Genomic DNA, 27,186 nt, shown 5'->3' with positions numbered 1-27,186 from the left:
GGCTGACTCAGCCTTCCACCATTTTTTTTTGATCAGCTAGTTTGGAAAATTCTGCAAACACAGCTTTACGTTTTAAATCAGACTAAAAATGGTTTTGTTTTATTTCATCCCCACTTTTCCATTATATACTTTGCAAAAAAAGCAGATATGTCATAAAAAATAATTGTTCTAATGAATGTTTTAACTTTGGCTGAAACTTTTAGGCCCTCTATCCAGTTTTCGTGGTTGACTGATGCTAAGCAGCTCTTGGCATGAGTGTAACTCTGCGATTAGTGCCCTTTTAAACACTTATAATTCACAGCATATGAAAATATTATCAGAGAGGGCCAGCTCTCTGCCTGGAGGGGGTCAGGAGGTTGTTTTAATGGTACCATGGGCTCACTGTGTTGAACTGTTCACACTCATGGCATTAGGGTTTTCTTAAATCACCTTCAGGGGCTTGAGAATGAATAGAAAAAACTATATTAGATACAATCATACGTGTAGGGAGTAATGCGAATGTGAAAATTAGGGATAATGCTCTGACTATTAAAACCTTGACATAACTGGAACATGTGGAAATTATTTAAAAAGTTTGAATTATAATGACAAATGGTTTGTTTTTTCAGGGATGTGTATGAAGAAAGGCCTGAATTCTTCATATGTTCATATCCGCACACACACACACGCCCACACACCTCTGCTCAGACCTAAATTTCCTGTTAAGTAGTGGTAGGAGGTGTATATGAAAGATTTGTCATTTGGCTAGTGGCTCACTTCAGCTGACAGTTTATTTAAGGAAGTTTAAATATCAATAAATACTTTGTTCTGCTGCACAGGTGCTTTCCGTTGCAAATATAAGACGTGATGTGTAGAGGAAAGAAATTATGAAAAATATCTGAGAAAAGCTGACTTTGTGACAGCCACAATGCATCATGATCCAGATACTACTCATTTTTTAAAGGTTTCTCTTGATCTGCTTTAAAGCTGATCAATAAATAAACTACACAATGTCTGCAAAATGATTTGCTAAGCTTGGTCATAAAGATCCCTAAAAAGTGTCCAAATTCTTTGGTTTAGTGTGCAGATTGCTTTGTGTGTTAAAAGGCAACTTCACCAATTTTTCACTAACTTGCTTTCTATGACTTTCGTTTAAGATGAAAATATACATTAATGGTTTAAAACTTTTCTCTGATTATTCCTCTGCTTATAGCTGAAAAGCTAATTTCCCTGATGACATCCACCAGAGGAGTTTTTCATCATTAAGAGTTCAGATTATGTCATCTGGAGGAGCTCTGGAAAAGCAGGTTGACCATGATTACAAACTTTATAGTAAGAGCAACAACTGACATCATTTGAATTGAAAGCTCCTCCAAGTGATGTCTGGAGGCATTTCTCAGTTAGAAGTAGAGAGATATTTCTAATGTAGGGAGGTTAGTACTACCTAAACTAGAACCAAAAGAATAAAGTTCAAAATCAGTGAAGGTGTCCATTAAGATATTGTGTGTAAAGAAATATTCTCTTTGTTAAATCTGGATCCAAAAGAACTAAAACACAGCAGGAATTAGCTTTCACTGCAGACATCAAGGATGCTGGTATTTCATTGGACATGTATAATGTTGGGGGAAGCACTGCAAGGATGACATTTTGATTGGAGAACCTGTTGTGTTTGCGACACCCAAGATGAAATATAATAACCTAAAAGTGCATATACAGTTATTTTAAAAAGTGCAAAATTATGATAATGATTGTGATTTTCAAAAGAGACGTATTAAATAGCATGTCCCAAATCCTCATCAGCATAACCCAAACAAGGCACACAACGTGGGCCTGCACAAGCATATCTCTTTTTGCTATTTCTAAATAAAACAGATACAGCAATTAAGTAAGTTTTTTTTTTGTCCTTTCGGCTTATCCCGTGAGTTCAGGGCTGCCACAGCAGATCATTATCCGCATGTTGATTTGGCACAGTTTTTACGCCGGATGCCCTTACTGACGCAACCTTCCCCAATTTCTACTGGGCTTGGACCAGCACTGCACAGCTGGGGAGGGGAATGGGCTGTTAGGGATTCAGTGTCTTGCCCAGGGACACTTTGACATATAGCCATGGCCGGGGATCAAACCACTCACCGTGGTCCATACAGCAATTAAGTAATTCATTACACTATATGTTTTTCATGCATTTATTAGATACTGTTTTGTTTTTTCATATTCACAACAATTTGGCATTTGTGTAGAATTAGATTCCACTGACAGTGACTAGATACCAACACCACCTTTGCAGCAAAACAATTCTATAAATGTGAAAGGCAAGTGCGCCATCTGGTGCACACAAACCAAACTGAGCAAAACGTGTTTAATCACATTCATCCCACCGATCATGCAACCTAGGTTTTCACAACATGGGCCCATCCCCAGTCAATATTAAACAAGTGCAGGAGCAGCACTCAATGTGCCTGTCCCACTGGCTCCTTCACTTTCAACAGAGCTGTTGAGTACAGTCAAGTCACATACATCCCAGGGATAAGACCCATTGCCAGCTCAGACCAAACATAATGATAGGTTCCACATTTACTGCAAGAAAAACTTGCCATTGCTTCCAATGTGTGTGTGTGTGTGTGTGTGTGTGTATATATATATATAATCACACACACACACATATATATATATACATACATACATACGTATATATATAAATATTTGGGGGGTTTTTTTGGTTTTTTGTTTCCACTGGACTGAGCTCCACAAACATAGGTGCCCTAACTTGTAAGTTGCTTTGGATAAAAGCGTCTGCTAAATGACTAAATGTAAATGTAAATGTTCTGCAAAAGGCCACTCTAAAACCTCTTGTATGCTGCCTGTACCTCATTGTGCACGATATGCTGATACCAAACAGAAAAAGTCTAATTATGTCAAGGCACAAGACCTGTTTTAAACATCTTGCACACATTTATTACTTGTTTCACATTTTACACTTAGTTATGCATGTACAGCAGTGTTTGTGTGCAGAATGTATCCAGATGATGGCGCCACAGTTAAGATTGTGAACATGAATAGTGCTACAATACACGGGTGGTGCTAAACTACAAAGATGTTTATAACTACACAAATAGGTCGATTCAGGATAAGGCTAACTGTATTTTGGATATCCTCAGCCCTTTACAAAAGATCACAAACAAACAGATAGACAGATGGATACATAGATGGATAGTAATACTACTACTACTACTAAAAACAGATTTTTTAAAAACCCACAAATATCATGGCTATTAAAAAGGGAATTTTATTAACCTGAGCGCTCTCTCGTACCTAACTTCTCTTCACATTTTGCACACTACCATTCTTGCTTTACAATGCGGAAATCCCACGCAACCCAGAGATGACGAAATGCGGGAAATGTGAGGGGATGTACGATGGGTGTGGAAATGTTGGTCAGTGAGGGTTCCTGCTCGAATTACACTGTATTTCCTGTGTTATACTACGCATCATCCCTCACGTAGGCTTTATAGTCCTTTCTGACACGAGGAGACGATATCATTCAATGTATGTTTGATTTAAGAGTTTTTTCTTTCATAAGGTGGTGATCTAACAAGGGAGCATACGATATTATTACGAAGTCGATTTAGCAGCACAACAGCTTGTCTCCACGGGGACATGGCATGTTAGATTCATGGCTTCTTACATAACATTTGTCCATCCATCCTTATAAGTGCGCGCACACACACACACACACACATAGATTGAATGCAGTCCAGCGGCATTCCTTTACAGATCAATGCACAATGAGGCCCATGCTTGTATAGACCGTGCAGCTCTCCAGGGCCCCACCACATGCAGAGTGTGATCTACCTACCAATTACATGAACATTGTAACATAATTCCGACTGCTAAGATCTGCTGCGGCTGCGGCTGCTGCTTCCTGTGTTTGTGTATTCTAATTATCAAGCTATGTTGGCCCAATGCTTCTACATATCCACGTGTCCAACTCTGTGCATAATAGCAATGGGATAAAATGCTTCATCATTCCTCGCCACTTTCAGGTTGGCATATTGCCAGTTTCCCTACCTCTCCTCTGTCTGTCTGTCTCTCTGTCTAGCTTTCACTCAGGTGGATAATATTTTTCATCTTCAACACAATATTTATAATACTGTTGTGTGGGTAAGATGTTAACCAGAATAGCGTTACTATGGCAGCCGTAAAGACACCGTGACTAGTCCCTCGTTCATAATGGACTCTAGCAGCAGCAAAGGATGGCGTGACGTCACGTCGTCAGGGCGACCAGGCTGTCGGAGGCACGTGTCTAATATAAAAACGGAAGGGCATACTGGGCATTGCGCACACAGGCTCAAGCAGCATCATCCGTGAGGTAAGACGCCACACTCCATTCAGTGTGCCGTGGTACATGTAACGACGAGGTTTTAATACTCTGCCTTCATCGTGCAAACTGCGGCCATTAGAAACGTTTCAATCTATCACTGATTGTAACGTTAACGCCAGTTTATCTGTTGATGCAAAACGGTATCCGCATGGTTAACTAACGTTGAGTTAACATTAGATTAAACGATAAGTCATCTTTAACGTTCAAGTTAAATAGGCAGCATGTTTTCGAGAGACTATCATTATAAAAATCCGTAAACGACCTGCGAAAACCAGTGATGTTAGCCTGTAAGGAAAATTTGACGCTTAAAGCTTTTTAAAAATCTGATTTCGGTTTAAATTGGAGTAAAGTATCTTTAAGTTAAAATGTTGTCAGGATGATTAAATCGCTTACTCTTTCAGTCTCTTTTCGATGCACACTGTAATGGTACAGGAAGGAAGAGAGAAACGAGGATGGGAGGGGATGCAGGCCAAGGCCTCGAAGTCCGTCATAAATCCAAAATATTAACAACACTTGTAAAGTCGCCAATGAATTAAACAAATAAAGAGTTATTTGTTGTTACGAAGAAATTATGCATGTTTTAATTATGGTTCTTTCTTAATTTATCTTATAATTCACTTATCTGAAAACGAATTGTCTGCGCACGTGACGTGACATTGGAGCTCCCAATGCTGCATCTTTGCGGAAGTGGATTAGTCTCCATGTTATGTAACCTAATACAGTAATATATCTTACCATGTTAGCTACAGCAAACTGCGCAATAACAGCTTGTTTAAGTATAGATGAACTTGAAATGAGATTACAGTAATATCTGGCCGAATCACTTCGTCTGCATTCGTGCTGCGAGCTGTTACAAGCCATTAGGAGCTGAATGAGTAACGTTAAGGTTACGTGAAAAGAGGTGAAGCTACGTGCCTTCTCTCTTCTTGATGATGAAGTCTGAATAGCTAGTACTGATGCAAGAAACGAAACGGGACAAACGAATACCCTTGGTTTAATGTCATATCGAAAGATGAAAGAGGCGCCCTGAAAACCCCTTGATGCATTTGAATTGGAAGGGCAAAGAGCTGTTGTAGTGTCGCATGATTCCGCCGCAGTTTGAATTCACACTCGACTGACTTGTTGATGCGGTTTGCAAAGAGGCCTGCGTCTTTAAAAGCGAACGTTACATATGTGGTGGAGAAAACTGGGAAGCAAACACAAAAATGGATTTTTGAGATTCAATATATCAAAGCCTAGATGCCACTGTTAAAAATATTAGAAAGTTAATGTGCGCCATTATATCCTAGCATCCAAATCATCAAAGCAGTTACTTTGATTGATTTTTTTTTGTAGGTGTGGTACTTGCAGGTGCAGCCATGTCTGGCCTTGTCTCAATGCTGAAGGTCATCACTTCAGCTGAGGAAGGTCATAGAAGGCCCAGTGATTTAGTGATGCTGATTAACTTGTCTCTCTATTGAAATTGGTAATCAATGCTAGAATAAGATTTTCACTTTACATAGCTCAAGTTCTGAAGGTTAATAATAACAGGCTATAAACCTCTAGGCCAATGCTAAGTACTGTGCTGGGATTTGGGACCCTATGATAAGTTTAGAAAGAAATTAGCATTCATTCTATTCACCACGAGATACAAATTTTGCTGTATTTTTTTTATTTAGAAAGTATTTTAACCACATAACCATAATCTCCACAACATCTGTAATTTCGATTAGAGTAAGCCTTTCTTATTCAGCATCCCGCCAGCTTAATATGCATATAATACAAATGTCCGTAATGAAATGTCAAAATTAACATTTCTTCCAGTTTCATTAATTTTCTATAGTTAAAAACCTCTTAGGGACATTTGGTGCATGCAGATCAAAGGAGAGATTGGCTTCCTCATGCCTTAGACTACGCCATATTACTCATTCCATAAGTCTGAACAGAGCATGGCACTTAGTAATGAAATGAATTGCAGCAGAGTATGAAGTTAGAAGCTCATTCTTCTGAGGGACTAATCTCTTCTGTCTTGTACTATAACATTACTGATTTATGTATGATTGTTCTTTTAAGTGAAAGAACAGTTATTTGTGATCTCGTGTAGTCTGTATGCAATATGTTATAAAAGCGATCTACATCTCCTGGTTAAACAAAGCTTAACAAGCAATATCCATATAAAAGTAGGCCAGCTTTATAAGCTAAAGTATGCGTGTTCTGAGGCCCATCATTATTATAGTGCCATTTCCAACACAGAAATATTTAGCCTATTGCATGTAATGCTCATACATTTTAGCTTATTTTGTCATGAATCTAGCAGTTACTTACTCTAGCAGACAATTGTGCTCTGTGAGTGATATATATTGGGGTTGTCAGTTTAATGTCTGAAATTCAAATTTTAGTGACTGTGACTGGCATATTGCCCCTTTGCTTAGTGAGGTGTTGCCAATTAGCCAATAGGATTGTGCAGGGACAACCAAAACACATGACCTATTATTCCAACCAAACATGGACTACAGTCAGGTTAGTAGGGAGACATGGATGCTCCACATAATCTATTTTATATTCCTGGGACTAATTTACTTACTTAATTTACTTACAAGTCATTCATCCTTCTTTACTGTTATGTGTAATTTCTTTTCTAAAGTGACAGTTTTTCCACTTAAAAAGAAGAGCGTTTTTTTTTTTTTTAGTTAATATAAGTGCCCCTCCCAATCTTTCTCTGCAAATGACTTAGTCAACAGCCATTTTGCCCAGGATGTGTGTAAGAGAGAAGGAACTCAAGAGTGACTCAGCACTAGGTGTCTAACTGTCGCCAATTTAAGGAAATAAACCCAGCAGACCACACTGTTAGAGAGGCACATCCAGAGCTGGAACATAGAACACCCCTATTTGTGGACCAAAGCAGTTTTGTCTTGTTCTTGTTACACAGTCTAATTTCAGAGTGGAGAGTGGGTAGCCAGGACCAGTGCCCTATTAGGAATATTTGACATCTTCCTGCTAACCCAAACTTACAGGGCACTGGCGGTGAATGTGTGTGTGTGTATGCATAATGGAGCCTTTTGTCTGTGTTTTTAATGGAAAAGGTTTCTGGGTTTGTATTAGTAAAATAGATTTTAGCTCAAAGGGAGGGTAGGGTTGTGCCAAATGATGGTGACTAGACAGGCAAACAATGGTGTGGGGGGTGCTGAATTTTAATGATTAGTTTGGGTGATGGGGGAAATGCGATGAGAGTACCAATAGAGCCAAACAAGTGAGAGAGAAACAAATTGAGAAAAATGTAGAGGAAGGTGATAAAGCACAAAAACATGAAAGGAAAGAAAATTAAGGCAAAGTGATCAAATGAGGAAAACTAAGAGTTATTGTGATAAGAGTGACAGAGACATAAAGAGTAATTGGTTGAGAAGTTATGTGTAACGGTGTATACTTTCTATTAAAGGAGGATTGGAAACTATTGAAACTCTTCTGACTGACTGTTTCCTATCTTTGTCTAACCAATAAGGAGAGGATTGCACCATGCATGAAATGGACTGACAGTTTGACCTCAAGCTGGTGAAATAGAGAATGCAAAGATTTTGTAAGATATAGCAGTTTTCAGTACATAACTCCTACAGTCAGACCTCCGTTGATAAATAGCCAAAAGCAAAATGTAGTAAATCTGTAATTGGCTATAAATGGTTAGAAAAATGTTGAATAATTCTTGACACACTTTATATGTCTGCCCATCTGCCTGCCTCTTGTTTTTTAATGAGTTTCAGCAGATTGCTAGTTAGAGTTAACAATATGTTACCTTTCTGCTCTGCACAGTACTGCCTCTGATAGCTGGAACACGAGAGGACTGTCACAGGGTGTGTGCTGAATACCACATCAGAGCTGATTGGCCTACAGTCTAAGGGGCAGGACTGTGTGGTGAAGTGGGATGAGGTGCTGGCAATGAGTGGTATTCAGCTTTTATGGAGGATTTTTTCCTACTGCTGCTTGAGAACTTGCAAATAAAAGTCAGATTGGAAGTTGGATACATAGTCACGAAGCGCTAGTATTTCATTTCTATTTATCCATTACAGCTGCAGATAGCAGTATATTTTAAATACAAACACAAACATTTCATATTGTTGGCTTGAGAGCCAACGATGAAAGAAAGCACCTGAGAGAAAGCGTCACCAAGTACATACAGGCAGACTGACACACATGTGTATATATAGTCTTCAATACTTACCAGAATCAATTAAGATTTACACTTAGGAAAGAACAAAGTTCACTGCAGTTCTTGCAATGCATAGTAGGTAATAGTGGGAGCCAAACAGAAAGGAGACAAAGGAAATCTGAGAACAGCTTGCTGGTACTGTATTCTCTCTCTCTCTCTCTCTCTCTCTCTCTCTGACCTTGTATTATGGATGCTAGCAGCAGAACACAAAATGGCTGCTCTGCCTTCCAAGGACAGGAATAAACACACACTGAAAAGATGTTACAAACAAGAATATGCTACAAATGACCCAGTGGCAGCAACTGTTGACTAGTGACTGGTAGGAGAAAGTAGTGTTAGAGTTTCAGAGAGCATCTCTTTGTGATCACTGACACGTGAATAAATCTGTGATAAATGTTCCTGGGCATCATGTACTATATTTGAAATTGTGTGGTAGAATGTGCAAGAGATAATGTAATCTGGTTACATCTTTAGTGTATTAAAGGTTCTCCCACAATGCATTTCACCTCACTGACAGCCTATCCTACGTGTTCCCCACTGACACACACACACACACACACACACACACACAACAGATTAGGAGATTACAGTAGTCTAAAATGACAGCCAGCCAGTTTCAAGGTCAATCTGTGTTGCCCTTACTTATTCTGTATGCACTTGCCTCAATCCAAACAAAAATGTTTGCCACTGATGGTGCTAATACTTATGCTCTAATGCAGTTTGAAGAGATTGATGTCACTTTTCCATACAGTAAGAAAGATCACATGACTTTTAGACTTGGGAAGCAGCAGACCATGCTTGTTTGTGCAAATATATAAATAGCAGCAAAGAGGTGGCGTTATTGGGAAGATTGAGTCCAAGAAAGGAAAAAAGAGGCAACAGTCAGAAAAGTTGGGGCCGAAACAGTGGGAGGAGAAGAGAGAGGAGGTGTGGGTTGTAAAGTAGATGGGCTTATAGTGTGAAAACGAGTGGAAAGCAGAGGAGAAAGGAGGTCACATAGTTGACTCAAGACCAGGCTTCCTCTGCGTTAAGTCACTAAACAAGTCTCTGTTTGTTAGGTTACATGCCTACCAGGATCTCCCTCCCTTCATATCCCATTGTTTTCCAAACATGTCGCTGCATGTAATAACTCTCTACCCCTGCAGCGGATGCACATAAAACCTGCTATTTTACAGCCTGTATTTTGCCATCACTGAAGAGAAAAAGAATCTTGCTCTTCGACTCTTTCTGTCTTGTCTACTTTGAATCACAGGATCTTTTCATAATGTTATACTATATAAGCATAACACTTGTTTTCATGACTGTCATCTGATGTTTATATTAAGTGACAAAGAAGAGAGCAAATTTGCTGACACATTATTAAGCTGCAGTAAATCCTGGCATTGCTACCAGGGACACTAAGTGTATTGCCTGGTAGATGAAATTACTAAGCCTGCATTTTTATGCCATATTCATCATTCAGTTGTAGTGTTTCTAAGTGATTGACTTTGTTTTTTCTCTTCAGGTAACTTCACAGCCCATAAGCAGCAGCAACCATGTCAAACCTCTGTGTTGGAATCAATGGGTAAGTTGATAACAGCCAAATTTTAATTAACATAGTGGTTGTGGATGAGTTTAGATTGATTAGGACTGATTTAAGAGCATATTTTGCAGATTGACATTTCACAACAATTGTTGCGGATGGAGATCGACTGTTCAACAATTTCCGGTGGTTAGTTACTAGTTATTAAAAGGACTTTGGTCTATAGGTGAAATAACTCAATAACATCCACTCTCAATGCAACGTATGATAGCGTGGACCCATTCAGCACCAGTCCAATTAGTACAATTGTAATGCAGAACAGCAACATAATTGGTAATGGCACAGTAAAAACTGTAGTTTACTTTGATACGATGTTGAAGGTCCTTCCTCCCACCTGCACCTCTTTTATTTAACAAGTTTACTAAGGACACATACTTCTTCACTATTCATTCACAGCTCCATGACCAAGATTCTGTCCTTTGAAAGTTAAAAGGCCTGTTCACTGATCTTAATGACAACTCAAAGGCAGTGAAGCAATAATAAGAATTTAAGAACTCATGATTTCTAAATGTTGACTGAAATTAAAGGGCTGTCAAAACTGTGTGAGGTTATGAGAAGTTTCATGTTAGGTCCAAAGAGAGCTTTGACATCCTGAGGAACTTTCCAATTATTAAAACCCTCTTTGTGTGTGTCTCTCTCTCCCTCCCCTTACCTCAATCTGCAGCTTCGGTCGTATTGGCCGTCTGGTTTTGAGGGCTTGCCTTCAGAAGGGCATCAAGGTTGTGGCTATCAACGACCCTTTCATTGACTTGCACTACATGGTGAGAAAACAAATTGCTCATACTTAAATTATTATTTGTATTATGTCAGCATCATCACTAAATCAGTGGTTTAATCCTGCTGTATCTATTGTTAACTGTTAACTATGTGCATACTATAAATCAAACCTACTACCTAAACAGAGATTGCCTTTAATCTCAAAGTTTTAACCTGTTTCTCTTACTGTAATAATTTTGTAATTGCATAAATGCCTGCCCCCTAGGTCTACATGTTCAAATATGACTCTACCCACGGCCGTTACGCTGGTGATGTCAAACACGAGGATGGCAAGCTTATTGTCGATGGCAACAGCATTTCTGTCTTCCAGTGGTAAGTGACGACGGGATGACTGTTTGAGAGGCATGATGTTCTGAATGAATTTGCATGAGGCTTTTTGCTGGCTTTGGCTTCACTGCTACAGCTAAACCTACACACACCAGAAAGGGTTGGGCAATCTATCAAATCAGTTTTATTTAAAAACTTTTGTGTGACAAACACCTAATCAACAAATTATGTTGTCGCTGTGTATTAGCTGCCGCAACAGCTTAGGATGACAGACTAATAATTAATAATATTCTTAGGTATCATTTTCCTTCATCAGCTACCGAGTTCTGTGTCGAAGTGTTGAAGGCATTTCGGAATGTTCAGAGCCCAGAATACAATTTCTTTAGACAAGCATTTTTTGTAAAAAAAGAAAAGAAAAGTACAGCCGTGCCTGAGGTATTTTTGTTTTATTGACATTCCACATAGTCCAGACTATTTACTGGACAATAGCATACAGTTTAAATAAATAAAGATATTTTTGAATAATTGTATGCCTTGAGTATATATATAAACAAAAAACATTGATTAAATTATAATTATAGTGATAAAATCCTAATAGACATTTTACATTGCACATTACATTTACATTGCCAAACCGTAGCACCAGCTGTTGTTTTAGTCTATTGAGAAATGGGCGCCTCTCTTCAAAAGGCTATATCAACAAAACGGAGGCCTATGGAAGAGGCATTCCTGTTTCAAAGCTCCTCTTTGTGAGGTTTATTGTGTTCCGTTTTCAAACATCATCATTTTTTTGGCAAGGCACCTAATCTTTACATCCCATGCCCATTTTATTTTCTTTTTCAGAAAAAAAGTATTTCAAAAATGCTGCAAACACTAACATAAAACCACAGGATATACTGTGCTAACAAGATTGTCTCCCTCCACTATGGCTCACTTCTCTCACAATATATGAAACTTGCTCCATGTCTGTCTCTGTATGTTTTGTTTTTACTTTTATACTGTTTCTGTGGTAATTGACCTTTATCCCCAAGTTTACTAATACTAAAGAACAGCAGTAATTATTTAATGAGACTGACTGTGCTGTTTCTTAAACTCTAGTATGAAGCCAGCAGAAATCCCTTGGGGCAGTGTTGGAGCCAAGTACGTTGTTGAGTCCACTGGAGTCTTCCTCAGTGTGGAAAAGGCCTCTGTATGTATACAGATACACAGATGCATTTACACTGACAAATACATACTGACTGCTAGTTTCTAATCTGCGCTCTCCCCTCCTCTATCTACCCATTAGACTCACCTCCAGGGTGGAGCTCAGCGTGTAGTTGTGTCCGCCCCCTCACCTGATGCTCCAATGTTTGTTATGGGAGTTAATGAGGACAAATATGACCCCTCCTCCATGACCATTGTCAGGTAACACACGATAAGTCTTAGACGTGCATTGAAACAGTACTGTTTTTATTTTACAAGGAGCAGTTACAACTGAAATAAATCTGGTAGTCTGGAACTTAATGATGTGTCCTTCTTTCTATCGATAGCAATGCCTCCTGCACCACCAACTGCCTGGCCCCCCTGGCCAAAGTCATCCATGATAGCTTTGGCATTGAGGAAGCTCTTATGGTAAATCATATTATTCTATTATGTATTTATGCTAAAAATAATTATGGGTGTATTTTTAGCTTTAAATGATACAAGACATTGTATGTTTCATGCATGTAATATGAGACTCTCCTTTGTAGACCACAGTCCATGCATATACTGCCACCCAAAAGACAGTGGATGGTCCCAGTGCCAAGGCATGGCGTGATGGCCGCGGTGCTCACCAGAACATTATTCCAGCCTCCACTGGTGCTGCGAAGGCAGTGGGCAAAGTCATCCCAGAACTTAACGGGTTAGGGCAAACACATATGCCATCAACCTGAACTGCAACAGCTGCACCTGATAAATGTGGAACGACTAAATAAGCCCCCTCTCTCTCTCTGTTGTTCTTTCCAGTAAGCTTACAGGCATGGCCTTCAGGGTTCCAGTGGCTGATGTGTCAGTGGTTGACCTGACATGCCGCCTTAGTAAGTCTGCATCTTACGCTGAGATTAAGGAAGCCGTCAAGAAGGCTGCATATGGACCCTTGAAGGGAGTGCTGGGTTACACTGAGGACCAGGTAACATACATTGTTCCTTGTTGGGGCGAATGGGTTTAAGCATTGGTGTGTGCTGTTCATTTTGAGTGCATAGAAAAAACGATATTTAAGAGAATTCATACTTGTTTTGTGAGAAAATAACTAAATAAATTAAGTAAAATATATTCCAATCATTTCTGTTTTGCAGGTGGTGTCTTCTGACTTCATTGGTGATACCCACTCCTCCATCTTCGATGCTGGTGCTGGCATCTCCCTCAATGACAACTTTGTCAAGCTCATTTCCTGGTTAGTTTTCAGATGTCTTGTTTAGTCCCTATCTAAAGCAATGCTCTAATGAGGAAAGGACTAACATTGATTTATCGTTTCAAAACTGATTTCTCATTTAATTGCTCTTTTCTTTTGCCACCCTTTCTCTGCAGGTATGACAATGAGTGTGGCTACAGCCACCGTGTCGCTGATCTGCTGCTGCATATGCACTCCAAGGAGTAGACAGTTCCTGGTCATAAAGGACAAAAGGAAAGGGACCACCCCAACCATCTACCCATGTTTTCTCTTTTACACATCAGCCCCACCGAAAGCCAAGTCATAGCATCACACAGCCCAGCTCTACTACTCTACTACTATGTGTGCAGTAGGCAGCAGCATCTATGTGTTTGAGTGTTCTGAGTGTTTTTTCAGTTTGTTCCTTTAATGACGAGAAGATAAGTCGGTGACAGTATTTGTGTCTGTGTGCCCCACTCCACTTCCCTTTAGATTTTCCATTAGATGTGTCAATATGGCTCCAAAATATAGTACTTACTGTATCCATCTCCCTGTTGGTGTGTTTTAAAAGTTTAATCATCAGACAAATCCATCAAAAAATGGAGACAAAGAAATAAAACTCAGAAAACCCTAAGCTGCCTTGTTTGATTATTATCTTATCTTCATGCTGTCCTGTGGAACTCCACCACTACAGAATCAGAAAAAATATTTCAAATACATATGTATTGTATTTTATAACACGGTATAACTTTTACCACTCATCAGTTTATAAATAAACACGTGTTTTTTGTTTTGTTTTCTCTTGGTACAGACCCATTTCCTTTCTTTATTGATCTAACCCCAATTTTAACCATAGGCTCCTCAATTTAATTGTGACATTTTTATTTTTACACTCAAATTTAGTACTTCACCTGTTGTAACTTAAAGAATATTGTAAAGAAATGAGGAAGAACAGTTTGCTACAAATAAAAGCATCTATAAAGGTGTGTGTTAAATTACATTCTAAGGTAATGTACTGTAAAAAGTACTTATTTGACAATGTACATGCTAGTACAGTATGTATACTAGTATTTTTAGACATCCTGTTTGATAAGAAAACCTGTTAGAAAGTACTACCTGACATTATAGAAAATGGTTAATTAACTCCCCTTATAGTATTAAAACATTAATTACACGTGAAAACAACAATACACAGGGTATCATAACAGTATAACTTTCAGAGTGGCCATTTGTTCTCTAAAATGTCACTTTATTTTCAGTGCAAGCTTCAGGCATCTGGACACAAGATTCAGTCAGAATGAAGACTGCATCTAACACAATAAATGTGTAGTTTTTTCTGTACCTTGGTTATATATTTTTTAATTTCCTCCTCTTTAACGGGAAGTGCTTAAATAAATAAATAAAGCTTTGAGAGTTTTTACTAACTCTTGGAATGCCACCTGCTGGTTTATTGAGGACATTGCAACGGAGTCTTTGTACTGTAACTATAGGCAGAAGTATTGAATATATCCATCCATTGATAGTTAAATCCCAAGACTGGTCTTTTAGATGCTGCCTTCACCTCCACCTAAACTGCCATCTCTTTATTACAGTGTAGTGTTAAAGCTGCAAGCTGAAATGGTTGAATTTCCTACCTTGATACCCACAACTCTCGAGTATTTAGCAGCCAAACAATATAGATTCAGTACCTGTAGACAAAAGAGTATTTCTTCTACACTGATGACATCTAAGCTGTGATATAAAAATAATCACTGAAATTGTTTTACAAATATAAACGTTAAGTTTTTTATCCAGAAAACTGGCGCTTTCGTGTTTAATTGTATTTCTATACAGACCAGTCTTGCCCGATCTCATATGGCGGCAAAGTTGACGTCTGGCATAACCGTCCACCAAACATAACAAATAACACACGGCGCGGCCGCTATTTTGCGTAAGTCTAAGCGCCTGCTCTACGTAATTTCGTGGAAGTCAATAACAGAAATATGTAGTAATTATGATTTGCAATAGAATGATTAGGTTTTTAAGAAGTCTGAAAGTTCTTAGTTTAATGATAAGGAATTAAGAATTTATCATCTCTACAACTTTTCAAGAGATCCTGAGCTCTGGACCTTGAGAAACCTTTCAACATTATGCGTCAGAGAGAAATTGGGGCTCATGCAGGGGTGGTGGCAAGAGATGAGCAGCAGCCAACACTAAACTGATTAAGAGAAATGTGAAGCCAATTGCTGCTTTTTGTGATGTGACTGTGCTGAGATTGGTCTGATGGTTACAAACAAGGTTTTTTGTTTATTGCATTTTAATGTATGGGTTAAAAGTCAGGGTGTAAATACCCAAAGGTATTGTTTTGAAAATATTTTAAGTGGCTTCATCATAACTTTTATAGGTCAACAAGTTTTACTACCTGTTGCAATTGTGCAAACTGAAACTTCATTGCCCGTTGCCACCAAGTCTTGCTACAGGTCTTTTGCAGTCACTTTAGGGTTTCCTCCATCTGCCTCCTCAGGAATCTGGATAGCTTTCTTTTTCTGTCATATCCAGGTAGAACAGCCATTGTTCCTTTAACGTCAAACTTGCAGGCTATGCTTCTAAAAGTGCCTCCAGAAACAGTCATTGTCTTCACTTTCTTTTTCTTGTTTGTGAAAGGCAATGAACTCTGCTCAACTTACCCATATTTCTAATATGCAATCAAACATGACACTCAACAGATCCTGTGCCAGTTCAGGTATTTCAAGTTTTCTATCTCAAGCACACCTGCTGCAACTAATGAAGCCCTTGACTACTTGCATCACATGTGTTCAAGACAAAACCTGATTTTCAAATGTTTGCTCTGAAGGATTCTATTCAGGAAGTTAAATAAATTGGGACTGCAATAGTCATTAAAAGTTGCATTTTTTGTTGACTTAGGAAGAACCACTTCTAAAATTAATTGTGATAGACCTATTTAAATTAAATTTAAAGTTTGCCAAAACACGTAATTTCAAATAGGGGAAGAATAATTCAACTGCATATAAAATATCAACTAACTTTGTTTCACTAACATTACAGGGTTGCAGTCAGTTGAGGGTAGAGGGAAATCAAATGTTTCTACCAATGTCAAGAGAGCAACAGTAGCCATTAGACCAATGCCATTGGTGGTAGTGTTGCTGCAACATCCACAGTGAACACCAAGTCAGTTACTGTACACTGTATACATCAAGGGTTTTGGTAACATATTGTTTAGTTAGGTGACTTATATGTAAATATATTTAAATGTGGTCAATCCAAGCTGGATTAATGCAAGTGAGCAAGCTGACTGTTCTGAGAGATCAGCAGGACTCTGTATTTCTAAAGGATATAAAATAGTATGGTGCCTAACCACAGGCTGCAGCCCTGTGCACATAAACATTCCCATAATTCTTTGTGCTTGCAGAGTGACTTACAATATCCAAGCAACCACTCCATTTGGTTCACTACTGTAACACTAAACACAAAGATAAGAATCTAATATAATATGTTTATACAGTGTATGACACAACTAACAGGGTGTCTTGTAGAACTGCTGACTTTAAGTGACTGAAGACTCTTAGGTAACACCTCTAGTTTGTGAACAATGTGTTTGTTGCATGGACATGAACGTTGGCTGAGATATCAAATATGTCTTGTTAAAGAAAAAATGCACAGCAGCTTATGAAAAACATTTATTTTCAAAACTAGCTATATTTATGGAATTGTACAAACCTTCTATAATTATATGTAAGTAAAAACAAGTTTTTATTGTTAACCTTACAGATTTAACAAAGCTACAACTTCTGCTCAGATTTATTTTTTGAATGAATGAATAATATTAGATGGAACAAAGCAGTTGAGCAGACAAATGTCAGCACATTTTCAGCAATGTCTACAAGTTCATGGTCAAGAGTATCTCTTGACTACTGAGATTCAAATCCATTAATTTGCCTGCAGCCTAAATTCCCCACCCAAGCACAGACTGGACAGTTTTGAATGCACAAGTTTTGAATTAAGCTTTCAGATGCAAAAGAACAGAGGCTTTTACTGCACACATGACTTGATTTGGTTACACTTTTTTGTATTATTTGTTCAAATTTTTTCATCTGTTCTTTTATTTTCACCATTTACTTTTTGAAAATTGAAGTCAAGCCAAAACCTTAATAACTTTGTATAGATTAATATAATATTCAACTCAAGCTAGATTACAACTAATAAGGCTTCTCATTTTTGCATAAACTTTTTAAATTTAATTGATGCACAGACAAAAGCATAAAAAAAGAAAAAAACATTTTTAGTTTCATTATCTGCCTTTAATTCTAGTGGTTATCTTAATAGCCATTCATTTACCATTATTAAAAAAATGCTCGCACGACTAGCTCCAGGTACATAAAGGTGCATCATGTCAATGGGATCTGGTGAGGTGTGTCTAAGTGGGAGTGACCACATTATGTAGTTTCTATAAAAGCGGAGTTAAAGGTCCCCAGCAGGCACTGGCCACACACTGGCTTACCTAATAGGGTTTCTGCTATATGGCACATCTTTGACTTGATGAGGAAATGGGAAAAGTAATGGAGAACAAGAGTAGCATTGAGTTCACACTCTCCTTTCTGCTAATCACTGCTCTTTGCTTGGAGGCAGCTATCATAGAAAGAAACTTATTCTCTCCAGCGGAGAGGATGAACTGGGCAGATGCAAGAAATTACTGTCAGAACAACTATATTGACTTGATTACTTGGAACGAAGTGGTTGAACCCTGGCTGGCTTCTTGGTTGTTGGAAGTAGGAGTTGAACAAGTCTGGATTGGCCTACACAGAGATTCCAAGGACAGCACAGTCTGGAGATGGATAAATGTTGAGTGAGTATCCAGTTTGGAATGATTGTTATGCTAATTTCATTAACTGGAAATATAAACAAGGTAAAATGCAATTGCTAAGTCAGATACCCGGTCATTTGCTTTCTTTTTTCAGAACTGGAAAAGGGATCTCAGGAGATGACTTCTCTCAAAGCCCATACTGGGCCACTGGACAGCAGAGCAGTCTCTGTGCAATTGTAAAAACTGATCTACTGTGGTATAGTGAGCAATGTTCAAACTTACATAACCTATACTGCTCACAAAGGTCCAAAACTTTCTTTAACCCAGGTAGCATCACATGGTACGAGGCCTCTCTGTACTGCCAGGTAATGAATAGTACCCTAGCCACCATCACCAGTACGAGCTATGATAGTGTTCAGGATTCTGGCTGGATTGGGCTGTATAGAGACGCTGATATGAACTGGAAATGGATCGGAAATCAGCCATTCATCTACAGTAACTGGGCAAAAGGACATCCACTCACCCCAGACTGTGTTTCGTTTAAAGCTGCAAATCAAAAGTGGTATAGCAACAGGTGTTCAAGTCAGTTTCGGTTTGTCTGCTATGATGACAACCTGGTGTTGGTAAAGGAGAACAAGACGTGGGAGGAGGCCCTGATACACTGCGAGGATCTGAGAATAGCATGTGATGATTTGTCAGGTCCCTGCATTTACCAGCACCAGCTACTTAGTCTGCAACACTTGTATGACTACAGCTACGTCAGAAACCGGATCTACACAGCCACAACTGATGAGGTCAGAGAACGGGTAGGGGTGATGGGGGGTGGGGGTTGAAATGAATCAAGGTAGGTGAACCTTTGTCACAGGTTCAATATGTCTTTTGGATGCTGGTACAATAATCTAAAAACAAAAAAAGTGGATGTGTTTTCTCTGGTCCAATCTACATAATTTAAATTGACACCACATTATTCTATTTTGTTTTCTTTTATGAAATGCTTGGTTTGTTGCAACTGTGTTGAATATAAAGTTTATAATTTAACATAGAATTAGACCATTACAAAGGTTTGCAAAATATACATAATATATATTTTTTTAAGTTACTTTAAATATAAATTAATGCCCACAGACTTGTAGAGATGTCTCCAAAAAACATATTCATCTACAACGTCCTCAACTATGCAAGTTCAATGTTTTCTCCTTGACTTAGATTTTTGCTTGCCTTGTACCTCACTTGTAAGTCGCTTTGGATAAAAGCGTCTGCTAAATGACTAAATATAAATGTAAATGTAATGTATATGAAAATAAGAATGCTTGCCCTTAAATCTCTCAGATATGGATGGGCCTACGCTTCCTAGGAGGGCAGTGGTGGTGGATCAACGGTCAGGAGCTTGAAGATGAGGGGCCAGATTGTCCTTCTCCAAATGAACGCTGTGGGACCCTTTCAAAATACGACACAGATAGCTGGATCGCCAGGGACTGCACAGAAAGAAGAAACTTCATCTGCCTCAGATACATGATACACACAAATGAAGAACATTAATACTGGTGGCAGTCTGTGGCTACATAGAAATGCATACACAACAAATGTCATATACTGTGTGTAGAGGTGATAGAAGTAGACAAACTTATAAACAACTATAAGTGTGAGTATTGCCCTAAAAAAAATCATCCACAAGTAACACTTGTAAAAATACATTTTATCCAAAATAAAAAAAATAACTACTACAAGTACTAAACTAAGAAAAATATATATTAAACAATTCTGAGTAAGATAATTGTGCCAAAATATTTTAGTTGGGTTTTAGGCTTCCATTGGTACATTTTGTTTTAATAATACTTGTCATGACCACTAAAAATGTAGAATTAGAAATTAGTATTAGAATTTCTTTGGTTTATTGCAATAGCGGACATTACCACACACGGGGATTGAGGATGTCATTTGACTCACTTTTCACTTTGCTAAAAATAAATATTTTGAGATTCCTTTGGGGTGTTTCACACATGTTAATACTTGTGTAATTTGTTCAATAAATTTTTTTTAAAAATTGATTAAAAAGAATAAATTATCCTTGACATAGGAATCTCTCAGGTTACTGTACTGTAAGGTCTTTGGCACTGTTCATCTATGTAATTTGTTCATCTCGAGTTTATTCTATTAGTTGTACTGATGATGGTCTTGCAATGATGGTCTTGCAACTATAATGCTGCTACTTTATGGCATCAGAAAAGGCCCTTTACTGCTTTGAAAGGGCTGGATACAAAAGCACAAAGCCAAGTACTTATTTACTTCACCTAGGAGCCTGTGAGCTGTTGTAAGTCCCTTTTGCCTATATTGCCAGAACATTCAATTAATTATTGTGGCTGTTGTTGATCAGCTGTTGATAATAAAATAATAAAAATAATATAAATATTATTATATTTTATAATAGTTTATATAATTATTTTTTGTAATATTTTTTATGCCCTCTACAATTGACCTTTTTCACAAAAACCAGAAGTACTTGGCGAACGGGTAACCCTTCCGCTTTACATTCTGCAGCGCAGTGACACGGTAACAATGGATTGCATTAGTATTTCAAACTTCTCTATTAACGAATAAAATGATTGTATTTGTATAGTTACCAGCATAAACATTCATAAAGCAGCACACCTAGATAAGTTATTGTAATTCTCGGTGTACAGATTATCACCTCTTCCGTCGCTTATATCTCTCTCTCCTGTACGCAGATTGTATCTCAGACAAGAATATTTATTGTTATGTTATGTGATACCTTAATCATGTAAAAGGAAATAGTGTTGTAAGCAATAACCCTAAGTATGTAAAGCTTACTAACTTTACCTTACAGGTTAAGTCAGTTAGCTTTACATTAGAGTCAACAAAACAGACTGGGAATAAATGGGATAAACTTCTGCCATAGGAACATACTACATATTATATTATATCACAGCAACAAAGTTGCACCACGAAAAGCGGTTTGGGACAACTCCGTTTATAAGATGACTGCTGTCTGCTTTAATGTAATCCTCCGTAGAGAACTTCCCCCTTCCTCTCGCCTAATTGCCTGCACCCATTTTCTTTTAAGTTGTGGATCTTTTGGAAATGAGTCAAATGACAAGCAAGAACACTAAATTTCAGGTACACTACAAAAGCTATTTGCAGTAAAGCAAAACAAAAGACTTTTAGATATTGCTATTGTCCAAATAACTTACGCTGGAAGTTAAGCAGCCTGTTGTGACTAGCATTTTGTTTTTTGATCATAATACAAGCAGCCTAAGAGCAATTAGATAGATAGATAGATAGATAGATAACATAAACTAGTCGTTTTTAAGGTAGTGTTGAAAACTGTGATATCATGATAACAAGCATTTTTTTCCCTGTATACCCTGTACACAATGTAAAGTACTATATTACCTTTAAAATCACCTTACATTTGTTACCATATACCGAGGCGAGCGTCATGCGGAACACTTAGAAATTTCTCGTAGTTTTATTCCGGAGACATTTTGATGTAGAACCAGCTCTACTTCCGTTTGTCATTCAGCGGGGCCTTAGCGAGATTATCTTCTTCATTTGGTAAGGGCTGACACAGAAGGAATTTTGCCGTATGGATTAACAAAACTAAATAAAACAACAACAACAAAAAACTGTTTATTTAAATATTGTTTTGTGTTTAAATGTTCCTGAGGACTAGTGTCAGTGAGCGTTAGACCTAGCGGTTTGCATACAGCGACTACCGGATTGTAGACTATGCTGATGTGAGCTAATTTAAATGTAGAACCGATACGCCTGCTTTTAACAGATACTAATGTTTATATGTCGTTGTCGGTGACATGTTATATTTCAGTACATAATATCACATTGTTCTGTTGTATATTTTTATCTGAAGTCTTCTCATCTTTATCTCTTTCCCCAGGGAGCTGTATTTTGTAACCAGACATGACACTGTTTCACTTTGGAAACTGCTTTGCTCTGGCATATTTTCCTTATTTCATAACGTACAAGTGCAGTGGCCTGTAAGTGACTGTTCTTCATTGTAGCAACATATGCTCAGAGACTAAAAAGCATTGTCCTAGGTTTTTGGGGGATTCCATATAATCCTGTTATAATCCTCTCAACACTATGTATGTGTTCAATCTCTAGTTCAGAGTACAATGCCTTCTGGAGGTGTGTCCAGGCAGGAGCTACCTACTTGTTTGTCCAACTCTGTAAGGTAAAAGAGCATTCTGATGATCTGCTGTTCTTCATCATTTATTGTACAAATAAAACATTAACAGTAGCATTTCCTTGTGTTTGGGAGTGAAAAGCAGGTCATTTGTGTGTGTTGCAGATGCTTTTCCTTGCTACATTTTTTCCCACATGGGAAGGGGGAGCTGGAGTTTATGACTTTGTGGGGGTAAGTGCTAAGATGCATCTCTGCAACATTAGAATGTAATTGCAAGAAAAGAATATTTAAAAGAAACAGCTTCTGTAGGAGGCTACAAAAGTATGTGCTTGTGTTCCAGGAATTTATGAAGGCAACAGTGGATTTGGCCGACTTGTTAGGTCTCCACCTTGTGATGTCTCGTAATGCTGGTAAAGGAGAGTACAAAATAATGGTGGCTGCCATGGGCTGGGCTACAGCAGAACTTGTCATGTCCAGGTAAGAAGTAGCATAGTTGCTGTAAAAGAAACTTCAGCTGTACTTTTTCAAACGGTTGTTCATATTTAAGCATTGCGTCTGACTGTTTGTTGTGGTTCTTCAGGTGTCTGCCTTTGTGGGTGGGAGCTCGAGGGATTGAGTTTGACTGGAAATACATCCAGATGAGCTTTGACTCTAACATCAGTTTGGTGAGTAGCTGTTCTCTACTTGTGCTTTTCACACTTACTCTACTCATGTTTCCAACCTTCTGTCCTTTCTCTTATCTTTAATTTCACTTCTCTACTCTCACTCTGTGAGACATTTTAATTTTCAATTTTTGTTGACAGTGTTCATCTACCTCCTTGACAGCAACCGTCTCCAGAAAAGATTTCAAATGGGAAAATTCTCAAAATAATTAGTTCCTGTGCACATTTTAAATGCGCGTGGATTTTAAAATGTTTCATTCTCAATCTACTTTCCTCAGTATCTCCATAGGTCCATCTGACTCTGTAAAACCTCATTTTAAATTAGTAAATATTTTTGTGTACACAGGTCCATTACATTGCCATGGCAGCAGTGGTATGGATGTTTACGCGATATGACCTTCCTAAGAGCTTCAGACTGCCTGTTACTGTTCTGCTGGCTCTCTGTGTCTACAAGGCGTTCTTAATGGAGTAAGTCTTACATGGTAGTATTTTCAACACAACTGAACACATTCAGGAGACAGAATTAAACTGTCTTTTTTATTTATGTATTTAATGTGTTTGTACAGCAATTTGATGAAAGAATGGCTGCATGACATATCATCAGCCCGATGTCTACATATACATTAGCTGCAGCGCAAGCACATGCAATATATTTGCTGTTTGATACAAGCGTCAAAGCTGCCTGGGCTTTTATTCTCCCCTCTATGAATTAAGGCAGTCGTCCAAAGTTTCTCTGGCCAAGACACTGAATCCCTAACAGCCCATCCCCTCCCCAGCTGTGCAGTGCCAGTCCAAGCCCTGTAGAAATTGGGGAGGGTTGCATGAGGAAGGGCATCCGACGTTAAAAAAAAAAAAAAAAAAACTGAGCCAAATCAACATGCAGACAATGACCCACTGTGGCGACCCTGAACTCACGGGATAAGCCGAAAGGACAAAAAAAAAAAAAGAATTCAAGGAGTTCTCTCTCTTTTTTAAAAAAAAAAACATTAGAGTTCAGGACTGCTGAATCCTGTTCACACAAATCAATTATTATTAATTACTAAAAATCGGCAAATCTCTTTGTTCTATGTGAGGATTAAAACAAATGCCCCCATAATTACAGTCTGCTAATGCTAGCAGCTGACCTCAGCCGAGTATAACCACAACAGGGACTGCTGTGATGGACCAGAGAGGGGATTTAATGGGCAGATACATTGTAATGGAAAAGAGTGACGTGTCAAATAAAAAGATCACAATGTAAGCAAACTGTTATGAGCCTTTCAGTAATTTTACAGTGTTTTAACCAGTCAGTTTGTCACTTTGGAATTAAGTCTATAGCTCCCTAAACTGTATTCAGACTGCACATTTGAGCATTGTCAGATTTGAGTACTACCCTAGTTTAACTGACTGATTTGGTCATTTTATAAATTGATCATAATGCCCTAATCACCATACAGACACTAAAACCGCCATAGAATGTGCTTTACTCATGTTTGATAAGCGGTCCGCCAGCCACCTAGATTTTTTTTAAATTTGTTTTTGCCATAAAACTCAGTTTTTTTTCCAAAAACTAATAAAACACATCAGCTCCCAAGGATGGCATGTTTCTTTTTATTTTTTTATTTTTTTTTTTTTTCAAAATCAAGACCTCTTAAAAAAAAAAAAAAAAATCAAGACCTTTTAAATATTGTCCAGCCTTTGGAGTCAACTTTAAAAGTAATGCACGTTGACTTTAACTGGGTGTGACCACCTGCCATAACTCGGTTAACCACAGGATGGCACTAGTTAACCAATCATGTTGTTGAGTTAGCTTTTTCAGAACAGGTTGCTGTGCTGTCAGTGTTGTTGGCTGGAGTTGCCTAGAAGTTGAAAACAAGATTAAACACAGGGGCTGCAAATTTCTGTGCTTTATTTTCTGGGTTACTTAAATTGTTTAAAATTGTTGGTTTCAGAAATGCTTTGTTCTGTAATATTTTAACCTTTTAACCATTGGGTTTTTTTTCTGCCTTCAGGTTGTTTGTCCATCTCTTCCTATTAGGCAGTTGGACAGTGTTGCTGGTCAAAGCTGTCCTGACCGGTACCATCTCTCTCTGCTCACTGTTTCTCTTCGTCACTCTAGTCCACAGCAACTAAGTAAACCTCAGCACCATGAAATAAGACTTCTGCAGTCTTTTTGGTCCCGATTGGATCGGGGTTGTCATGACACAGAGCCCAACAACTGACACGATATTAGTCATTAGTGCCCACACCACACCAAAGCCTGCTGTGAAACAACCTTTGGTATTGGGTATTTGGACTGAGTTTATCTTGAAATGAAACAGAGACTGCTGATATGCAAGCCCCTAACATTAACCCGAACTGTTCTGTCAGTTTGTTTTGATCAGCATGTGTGGACCATCAAAGGGTAAACCTTCAGTCTCATACTTACAACCTCAGCATCACTGGTGATATCAGAAGGCTTTTGCAACAATTGCCTAAGTTGGTTTTGTGAAAAATTAATTTTGTATTAGAACAACTACAAATGAGTAGTGACTTTATAAACGTATTTTTTTCTATGTCTTAATCAATGAGCCGGTGTAAATGCTTCATTTAGTGTTGAAATGTACAGTGGATTTCTAACAGATGGATGATGGCAACGGTTTACTGTATGGCCACAAATTTACAAGTTTATTTATATACAGCTAATTTTAATCTGTAGGTGAAACATGCCTGTAGCAAGGTTTTTCAAATTATTAGAGAAAGATTACAAGTGTAACTGAATATGTACTGAGGATTACAGTGTGAATTAACTGAAGTTAACTTATGACCACATTATATCAAATGGTTATTCTTTGGCAGAAATGACTTTTATCTGACCCCAGTATCTTAATTAATCAGTGGTAAAGTGTTGGGTGTTTTTTTGTTTGTTTGTTTGTTTGTAAATGATCGGCATTAAAATAAGTGAAAACTTAACTGATAATGTAGTTTTCTTTCAAACCTAATCCAGAGGCACATTGTTTGCACTTTATACATTAAGTTTGTTCTTGTGTTCACCTCACTGTCATTGCATGTAATTCAGTGTGAAGATGCTGCTGTTTTTTGCTACCATTTGTGTAATATTTCATACATAGTATTTTGTGATCTCAGCATGCTGACCAGCCTATAACTTTATAACTCCATTTCCTGTCTCCTAAATCTATGTTAATGCTACAATATATCTAGCATGTTTAACAATGACTATTTTGTTCACTTAAATAATGTTTTTTTAACAATGTGCAATGGGGGTGTCTGTTATATCCCTTCCATGTGCGTTTTTGCGCCAGCTTTAATTGTTAAAATGTGGATGGCACAAACTTCACATTCTGTTCTCTCTGTACACAGAGAGAAACCAGAGTCCTTGGCAAAGGGACAGAAAGAGGCAATAACAGGAAAACTTGGATTGACTTTTCTCCCAGGAGAAAGACGAAAACAAATCCAAAGAAGTCCTAAGGAAATGGGCGATGTGGACGTATTTGGTCTTTCCATTACGTGTTTAGTATTGTTTCGTGATTAGCAATCCAATAAAAATGTGGTGGGGTGGAGATCGGAATGGATTAAAAGGTGAAGGGTCTTGACCTGACCCTACATACAGTACAGCCAAAAGGTACCTACGAAGTAACTATGTATATGTGATGATGAGAATTAAATGAAACGTGAATATATACAGAAAGGGTGCGTACAATACAATTTGCAGTATTGTTGCAGAAATCAAAAATTCATGTTTGAGTCGTGTAACGAAAAAGCTGGTTGAATTCCAGGTCCATGTCTTTAACTATGTCAAATAAATTCTGCTCCATTTACTAAAAAGCTGCTGTAGTGAAAGTGGGACTACATTCTTGCAGCAAGCCATGACGCACAGAGTTGCCAATGGGCTTTAGTAGGGGTTTTCTAATGCACAGCTAGACCATGGGATCAAGATGATAATTAAACCTCTTTTCTCCGTCAAGAACCAAAACGGAAGTGATAGACAAATTGAGAACAAATATTAATGAAAGTAGATTAATATGTCCTG

At 38.1% G+C, this 27,186-nt stretch overlaps 3 protein-coding genes and 1 long non-coding RNA gene across 5 annotated transcripts; 3 read left to right on the top strand and 1 right to left on the bottom strand.

Moving 5' to 3' along the window:
• Positions 1 to 4,247: 4,247 nt before the first annotated feature.
• On the top strand, positions 4,248 to 14,186 carry gapdhs (glyceraldehyde-3-phosphate dehydrogenase, spermatogenic). The gene is made up of 11 exons (XM_067510753.1): positions 4,248 to 4,345; positions 10,042 to 10,101; positions 10,784 to 10,880; positions 11,102 to 11,208; positions 12,262 to 12,352; positions 12,449 to 12,567; positions 12,693 to 12,774; positions 12,894 to 13,045; positions 13,150 to 13,312; positions 13,479 to 13,576; positions 13,711 to 14,186. The coding sequence occupies exons 2-11, from the start codon at positions 10,073 to 10,075 to the stop codon at positions 13,778 to 13,780; spliced, it is 1,008 nt and encodes a 335-aa protein (XP_067366854.1). The 5' UTR covers positions 4,248 to 4,345; positions 10,042 to 10,072; the 3' UTR covers positions 13,781 to 14,186.
• Positions 14,187 to 18,096: 3,910 nt separating this feature from the next.
• Positions 18,097 to 20,754, top strand: LOC137130811 (macrophage mannose receptor 1-like). The gene is made up of 3 exons (XM_067511391.1): positions 18,097 to 18,395; positions 18,508 to 19,147; positions 19,683 to 20,754. Exons 1-3 carry the CDS (start codon positions 18,097 to 18,099, stop codon positions 19,890 to 19,892), a joined length of 1,149 nt encoding a protein of 382 aa, XP_067367492.1. The 3' UTR covers positions 19,893 to 20,754.
• LOC137130813 (uncharacterized) lies at positions 18,236 to 21,848 on the bottom strand. The gene is made up of 3 exons (XR_010914897.1): positions 21,765 to 21,848; positions 19,668 to 19,828; positions 18,236 to 18,374 (listed from the first exon to the last, which is right to left on the bottom strand). It is a non-coding gene; the product is annotated as an uncharacterized lncRNA (long non-coding RNA).
• Positions 20,884 to 26,108, top strand: tmem147 (transmembrane protein 147). Of its 2 annotated transcripts, none has more exons than XM_067511393.1 (8): positions 20,884 to 20,903; positions 22,267 to 22,366; positions 22,494 to 22,563; positions 22,681 to 22,746; positions 22,856 to 22,992; positions 23,096 to 23,180; positions 23,524 to 23,645; positions 25,169 to 26,108. In XM_067511393.1, the coding sequence occupies exons 2-8, from the start codon at positions 22,290 to 22,292 to the stop codon at positions 25,287 to 25,289; spliced, it is 678 nt and encodes a 225-aa protein (XP_067367494.1). In that variant the 5' UTR covers positions 20,884 to 20,903; positions 22,267 to 22,289; the 3' UTR covers positions 25,290 to 26,108. The 2 variants fall into 2 exon arrangements, with proteins under 2 accessions (XP_067367494.1, XP_067367493.1); XM_067511392.1 differs by lacking the exon at positions 20,884 to 20,903 and adding an exon at positions 21,836 to 21,926.
• Positions 26,109 to 27,186: the final 1,078 nt, after the last annotated feature.

The sequence above is a fragment of the Channa argus genome, chromosome 7 (genome assembly GCF_033026475.1).
Source record: "Channa argus isolate prfri chromosome 7, Channa argus male v1.0, whole genome shotgun sequence".
NCBI lineage: Eukaryota > Metazoa > Chordata > Actinopteri > Anabantiformes > Channidae > Channa > Channa argus.
This window is presented reverse-complemented; position numbering and strand designations above follow the sequence as displayed.